General features: G+C 42.5%; 1 protein-coding gene across 3 annotated transcripts in view; it reads right to left on the minus strand.

The window, feature by feature from the left end:
- Positions 1–3,588: 3,588 nt before the first annotated feature.
- The window catches only part of mpp2b (membrane palmitoylated protein 2b), a 71,007-nt gene continuing 66,444 nt past the window's right edge, over positions 3,589–8,151 (minus strand). For all 3 annotated transcript variants that reach the window (XM_042085238.1, XM_042085237.1, XM_042085239.1), the window contains 4 exons: positions 7,205–7,366; positions 6,408–6,610; positions 5,791–5,919; positions 3,589–5,536 (listed from right to left, as the gene is read on the minus strand). In XM_042085238.1, coding sequence (XP_041941172.1) covers positions 5,360–5,536; positions 5,791–5,919; positions 6,408–6,610; positions 7,205–7,366 — 671 coding nt within the window. In that variant the 3' untranslated portion in view covers positions 3,589–5,359. The remainder of the gene's footprint in view (positions 5,537–5,790; positions 5,920–6,407; positions 6,611–7,204; positions 7,367–8,151) is intronic.

Consider the following 8,151-nt stretch of genomic DNA (forward strand, 5'->3'; position numbering starts at 1 on the left):
ATGAGTGCATTTACTGTATTCTATGCACAATCTAGTAAAATGAGATCATAATTGAGTAAAACGACTGCACAATGTGGTCAAATGAGCGCACATTCTCACGATATACTGTATACATAAAAAAAAAACATTCTTGCAATGACGCCTCCTTTCCTTTCAAATAAGGGAAGATTCCGTATGTTATGGAACCGTTGCCAACCCTAGCCAGAACTAATTAGGGCTCAAGAGTCTGGTATCAAAAGTCTGCATAGAAACCGCCAGGACGATTTGATTGGTCTGCACAATTCCCAAGTTTTCATAGAGGGTTTGTCCATGGAGCAAGTCCAGACCGAATTTCTCGACCTCAAATTTTGTGGGCGGGGTTAGATTCTGGCTGGCTTCCAGGCTAGGGGATCTGTGGAAATAGAGTCCCTTTAGGAACCAGGGGCCTCATTACAGAAAAATATCCTAACTGCTTGTCCTATCTTAACTTAAGTTTCAGAGATAGGAAAAATCCTATCTTTCTATGACAGAAGCAGTTCCTAAACTCATGGCTGTGTCCTATCTTATCTCAGACCTCCTATCTTAAGAAATCCTAACTGTAAGGTATGAGCTACACCAGGCGCATAACTGAAGCGTTCCGTTCGTGTTGCGTCTGCTGCAACAATTAGCTTCCATTATAATCAATGGAAGTAGCTACACCAGACGTGACAGTGGGGCGTACATTCGAAAAAAAGAGACCATTCATCTAAAATGGATTTTACGCGTTGCGAACAGAACGCCTGGTGTAGCTCATACCTAACTGTCAGTAAGATTTTTAAATCAGCAATCGTCCTGTCATGCCTGTTTCTATGATTACAACGTCAGGTTGCAAAGATGGTGTTCTAAAGAATCTTTGACAGTTGGTTGCTCAAGATGGACAAACCATAATATCAGAGAGTAATAGGCCTAGGTTAGGCCTACAGTATGTGTGTAAGGGTCCGCGTAACGCTTCTCAAGATGGACAAACCATAATATCAGAGAGAAATAGACCTAGGTTAGGCCTACAGTATGTGTGTAAGGGTCCGCGTAACGCTTCTCAAGATGGACAAACCATAATATCAGAGAGAAATAGGCCTAGGTTAGGCCTACAGTATGTGTGTAAGGGTCCGCGTAACGCTTTGCAGTGCTGTGTGCATTTGCCCAGGAAGCAAGAGAGTGTGTCAATATTGATTCATTTGATGTGTAGGTTAAAAAGATGAAAAATAAAAAAACATATTTATAATAATAAATAACAGTCTAACATTCTGTTATAATGAGCAAAGCAAAGTTTCTCCTTGTGTTAACGAATGTGATGGCTAAAATGTGATGGGTTCTGATTGGCTGTTAGCTTTTTATCGTTCTCAAAATCGCTCTAAAAGTGATCCCCAACGATATTGTTCTTCATGTTGTTATTGTTATAGTTTATGTGTGAACGTCGTCATTCATATTAATGAGAACAATATTCTTGGCGTAAATGGCCCTTAACCCAACACCTTTGGCGATTTAATAGCAGTGGGCAGCAGGGAGACAAAAGGCCTGACTGTGATCCATCAGGACCAGCACGTGCAAATGTGTGTGTGTGTGTGTGTGTGTATGAGCATTTACATCTGTAGCTCCTGCTGGCAACAAAGACAGCCCAAGATTGTATGCACACACACAAACACACACTAAAATGGTGTAATATAAAAAGCTCCTCTCACTAGTTAAGAGGTCAGTGTCCTTGATCGAAATGTTTCTTTCCTGTCTCTAGTCGAGGGTTTGTATTTTTTATCAACATTTGGATGTGAGAGGAGTTGGGTCAGTTAAGGTGAGTTGAAGACAGAGAGTGCTTTTTAATACTTTTTAACTTAGGATAGCAAATGGGAGAGAGATAGCCATTACTAGGGATGTAACTTTTTAACTTAGGATAACAAATGTGAGAGAGATAGTCAACACTAGGGATGTAACTGCACACAGGAATTTCTGACCTCTTGCCTTGACCTCTTACCTTTTCACCTGATATCCTGGATGGAAGTGTGTTTTATTTTTTTAACCTCACACTTCACGTTAACCGCAGAGTGAACAGGATCCAGAGCTGCGATCTTCCTGTTCACCACAGATCACATTCCGTATCACAGACGCACCACAGACCACAATCCGTATCAGTCGTCCATATGCACCACAGACCACAATCCGTATCACAGACGTCCATATGCACCACAGACCACAATCTGTATCAGTCGTCCATATGCACCACAGACCACAATCCATATCACAGACGTCCATATGCACCACAGACCACAATCCGTATCACAGACGTCCATATGCTCCACAGACATGATCCGTATCACAGACGTCCATATGCACCACAGACCACAATCCATATCACAGACGTCCATATGCACCAAAGAACACAATCCGTAACACAGACGTCCATATACATTCCAATGGCAGCTCCATTTTGATAATAAAGACAGCTTAAACGCTATGCATTCCAATGGCAGCTCCATTTTGATAATAAAGACAACTTAAACGCTTGCAGGTAAAGTAGTGCAGGTAAATCTTTAACTTTTAATGAAGTTTAGAAGACTTTACAGCTCAGTGTGTGACAGAAAATAGCTCTTATTACGTCTGATAAGAAGTGTGTCATGACTCATGTACCATTGTTGTGGTAAACTGTCTGGAACTCACAGTGACTCACAGTGAAACCAAATTCTATCAAACTGTTGCAGACTTTCTCTGACTGTCCAATGCTTGTGAAGTTCCACACAACATTGACAACACTTTGGGAGCCATTATGGCAAAATTCTATTTATTATATTATTTATTTTACATTTTATTCAACCAAGGAAGAGATCCCATTGGGATGTGTATGTTGATGTTTGATGTCCTGAAATGACCTTTTGTTTAGTGAGCCTGTTATCTACATGGGGAAGTTTAGGGTTAGACTGGGAGTCATGTCATTAAAGGAGCTATGTGGAATTGTTGTAACCGGAGGGTTGCCGGTTTGAACCCCGACCAGTAGGCACGGCTGAAGTGCCCTTGAGCAAGGCACCTAACCCCTCGCTGCTCCCTGAGCGCTGCTGTTGTAGCAGGCAGCTCACTGCGTCGGGATTAGTGTGTGATTCACCTCACTGTGTGTTCACTATGTGCTGAGTGTGTTTTACTAATTTACGGATTGGGATAAATGCAGAGGCCAAATTTTCCTCACGGGATCAAAAGAGTATATATACTTATACTTATACTCGAACACAGCCGCACGGCACTCGAACACAGCCGCAGGGCACTCGAACACAGCCGCACGGCACTCGAACACACTTGAACACAGCCGCACGGCACTCGAACACAGCCGCACGGCACTCGAACACACTTGAACACAGCCGCACGGCACTTGAACACAGCCGCACGGCACTCTAGGCGCGAGTGTTCAAAACCGTTTCTTCACATTCTGCCATTTTATTTTGCTAGATCTGTTTATAACCTTTGCACCTTTATTGTTACAATCCAATGGGCAATACAACAGGCTATTATAGATGTAGATTGCCCTTGGTCACATTAAGTAAAAAACCCCTCAGGGATGAGATGATTAAAAACAGGACAAAACAAAGCAGATCTTTTTAAACCTTTAATGTTGATTTCCTTTGAACATTTAAAACAACTGATCTGTGCAGCGCTGTTCCCTTAGAGGCCATGTCAACCCCCAGCCTAAGAACCTATCCATATGTGCTAGATATCTAATCACTCACAGGAAGTGACAAGGCTTCATGAAGTGATTCCAAACAATGCGACATTTCTTCTTCTGTGAGCACCAGAGACGAGGACCATAGATGTGGCCAAACGGATCCACCCAAACTTCCGGCAGAAACATGCCTTGGCATTTTGAACAAGATTAAGGCAAAAGAATACACCTTTTAAATAATAACAACCAACAATCATGCAACACAGGTTTCCCCAGCACTGCGCATTTAGTTCGAATGAAACACAATCAAACCCGAAACCAGGGGGATTCATCGCTTGTCTTCTGTTTAACAATTGCTCAGGGAGGTGAAGAAACTAAACCCGAATAAACAGAACACCAGTCACGTCTTCACCACACTCAACAGGCTGGTATATCTCACACCATGTGGGCCATCTAAAACTAAACAAAATGGCTTCCCCACTATGAGCAGTTACTCAAGCGGAATTACCACAAGCAGTGAAGACGTCTTCAACCAACATTTTGTGCCACTGAAACGGACCCCTGCCAAGATGTTCTTGAGAGTTTTTTGTGAAATTGGTTTCTTTCTCTTCTCTTTTTAAAAGCCATATAAGACAATATATACAAACCACAAATTATTTAGTCATATCCACCAAATGCCAAGGGGGAATTGGGCTAAAGCAATGATAACAACGGTAACGCCAGATCTAGTTCCAAGGCGGCTGTTTTTTTCTAGAATCTTCTGCATTAATTTACAGTAAACCACACAGACCCTTTATACAGTTCAGCTGATTTCAAATGGCTTCTGACGGAAGTACAGCAAATGTAGGATATTACGTGCTGATATTGCTACTCAATACTGGTCAAGAATAAGAATGCTGTACAGCGATAATATTCGTACAAATATTCAAATAAAAGTTAGATTCTCTTGTATTTTCTAAATATATTTACAATCAACAGAAGACAACCCAGGACATGTACAGTGTATTACAAAGACATGATACACTAGCATAATCATTTTTTTCAGCCTCAAAACTACACAACTCCTGTGAACAACATCCTAAAGATTACATGGTCATCTCAAGAGAGCTCTTCACTTGAACGACTCTCTGAGTGTATCTAAAACAGCGGACATTTTTTTGACAGTAATCTATAAATATAGAGACCTACTCTGCTGGTTACACAACTGACCTGTCCCAACCACAAACACACAAACAGACACACACACACACACACACACACACACACCCACACACACCCTCCCACACCCCCCCCCCCCACACACACACACACACACACACACACACACTCAGTCACATAGCACTGAATGTTTCATAATGTCTATAGTTTCTGCCACACATTTCTGTGATCTCTTCTCAAACTTGTCAACACTACCCCCCAAGAGACAACCAATAGGAAGCTGGCAGGGCCGGGTGAGTGGCATTGAAAACTGACCAATAAGAGGGCCTGTTGCCTGATGGAATGGCGTTTCGGAGGTCATACAATAATTTTTCTCTCCCTCTCTCCTTTTCTTTTTCTCTCTATCTCTCTTTCTGTCTGCGCAGCCCTTTTCTCTGTCTCCCTTATAATGGCCTCTGTGTTTGGATCCCTCCTCTAACTTCTCTCATTTTAATCTTCTCTTTAATCTCTCTTTCTCTCTCTCTCTCTCCAAGGACTTATTCGGTCTCAAAAGACCCAGCTAACAGGCACCCACTGGTACTCTGACATGAGTCTCTCTAGCGCCCCCCGCAGGCTGCGGTAAGCCCCCTCCAGGTTGTCGTTGACGATGGTGAGGTCAAAGTAGTGTCCGTATGCTCTCTTTATCCTCTCGCTTTCATCCACCGTCCTCTTCAACTCAGAGTCCTGCAGAGAGAGACAGACACACACACACACACACACACACACACACACACACACACACACACACACACACACACACTTACAATAATGTAACCACATGAATTATAGAAAAATCTAAATTTACTGAAAATGAAACAAACACAGGAAATACACACTCGTCCACAAACACTCTTTTTCTCAGACACACACACACACACAGAGACACACAAACACAAACACACATAAACAGGTGAACCAAAAAGGAAACATAATTTTACCGTAAGCTGTTTGGTCACCACTCCTGATTCAATGGCCGATCGGTTCATGGCCTTGAGAACCTCAAAGTCCGGTGCCTCGATGAACACAACATACGGAAGGAAGTCTGACGTCCTCAGCACCTTCAAGGCCTGTTGGGCCACAGAAGCACTTCTATTATAGCTGTGTCTTTAATAGCCAGTATAAAAGAAGCGTAGGGCAATTCCACGGAAAATTGACTTTTTGTCCATAATGCCAGTGAAATGCCTTGGCATTTGTATGATGTGAATGATAACATTCATTTTTTGTGCATTTTTTTCTCATGTACATTCTTCAACCAAAAATAGCAAATGCTCAAATTTCATGTAATCATTCACATCATACCATACAATCACATTTTATTGGCGTTATGGATGTTACAAAAAACATAATTTTCCATGGAATTGCCCCATACTATATCTATGGTGTTAACATGGTCTATAAATTCTATTCTATTTGACATCTTTTATAAATTCTCCTTTATAATGTCATCTATTCGAATTTTTCTTATAATCAAAATGAGTGAATGCCCAGTCCATCTGCTGCCCCTGTCGGGGGTAATAGAGCTCACATCCCTGCCCCAGGGGAGCCTTGGCCTGACCTGTGGGTTAACGTCCAGGATGCAGATCTTGCCAGAGTCGATGACCTCGTGGATGGAGTTGATCTTGGTGCCGTAGAGGTTGTTGTCGTACTCGCCGTGCTCCAGGAAGCGCGCGCTCTTGATGTCGGACTCCATCTCGCCGCGCGACATGAACAGGTACATCTGGCCGTCCGTCTCCCCCACTTTGGGCTTGCGGGACGTGTCTGACCAACACACACAACCATGGATCAGACCACACACACACACACACACACACACACACACACACACACACACACACACACACACACAACCATGGGCCAGGTAACACAAGTCGACTACAGAGCGCGATAATCACACAAGTCTAGCAGCAAACTCTGGCATGAAACTCCCTCAGTGTTACATGTATGTAAGCTTTCCTGTAATAGTACTTTATAATTAAAAGTGTTACATGTATGTAAGCTTTCCTGTACTAGTACTTCATAATTAAAAGTGTTACATGTATGTAAGCTTTCCTGTACTAGTACTTTATAATTAAAAGTGTTACATGTATGTAAGCTTTCCTGTACTAGTACTTCATAATTAAAAGTGTTACATGCTTTACTGTACTAGTACATGCTTTACTGTACTAGTACTGTACTAGTACTAATTAAAAGTGTTACATTTATGTTTACTTTAAAAGTTCTTTAGAGTTATAAAGTGTTAAATGTATTCATACTATAGAAGTATGCATATAGACGTTTCCTCTACTCCCAGGGTGGGGTGGTTGCGTAGTGTTAGTAGTATGTAGTATGCATATAGACGTTTCCTCTACTCACAGGGTGTGGTGGTTGCGTAACGCTGCGGGTCCGACACCAACAGTTTGTTCTTCATGCTTCTGCGTCCGACCCCTTGTGCTCCAATGAGAACCAGAGTCTTCCTGCGGAATGGCGGAACCTTCGCCACCTCCTCGTAGATCCGCAGTTCATGGCGGTCAAATTCTAGAACACGGGACACCTTGCATCACACCTCTGACCAATGCAGGTAACGGCATTACATCAAACAAGCATACAAGCTAGTTATCTTCCTGTTCATACAGCCACCCAATGGGCTACTCACCCAGCCAAATTAGAGAACCAATCAAATCATCCATCTACCTACAGCATCTATGTATCATCCATCCATCCATACATACATACATACATACATACATACATACATACATACATACATACATACATACATACATACATACATACATACAATTAATGCATACATACATACAATTAATGCATACACACACACATATTGTACATACATACATACATACATCCATGAATGAATACACACACACACACACACACACACACACACACACACACACACAAATACATACTGCTCATGTGTCAGCTCTCTCTACAGTATAACGACCCATTCATCTCTGACTAAGACCTCATCCTCCCACCCATCCCACACACCCACGAGGATGGCTCAGAATGTACCTGCATAAGCTGACAACAGGTGAGGTTGAGAATGTACCTGCATAAGCTGACAACAGGTGAGGTTGAGAATGTACCTGCATAAGCTGACAACAGGTGAGGTTGAGAATGTACCTGCGTACGCTGACAACAGGTGAGGTTGAGAATGTCCCTGCATAAGCTGAGAACAGGTGAGGTTGAGAATGTACCTGTGTACGCTGACAACAGGTGAGGTTGAGAATGTACCTGCATACGCTGACAACAGGTGAGGTTCAGTATGTACCTGCGTAGGCTGACAACAGGTGAGG

Source organism: Alosa sapidissima, chromosome 3 (assembly GCF_018492685.1).
Source record: "Alosa sapidissima isolate fAloSap1 chromosome 3, fAloSap1.pri, whole genome shotgun sequence".
NCBI lineage: Eukaryota > Metazoa > Chordata > Actinopteri > Clupeiformes > Clupeidae > Alosa > Alosa sapidissima.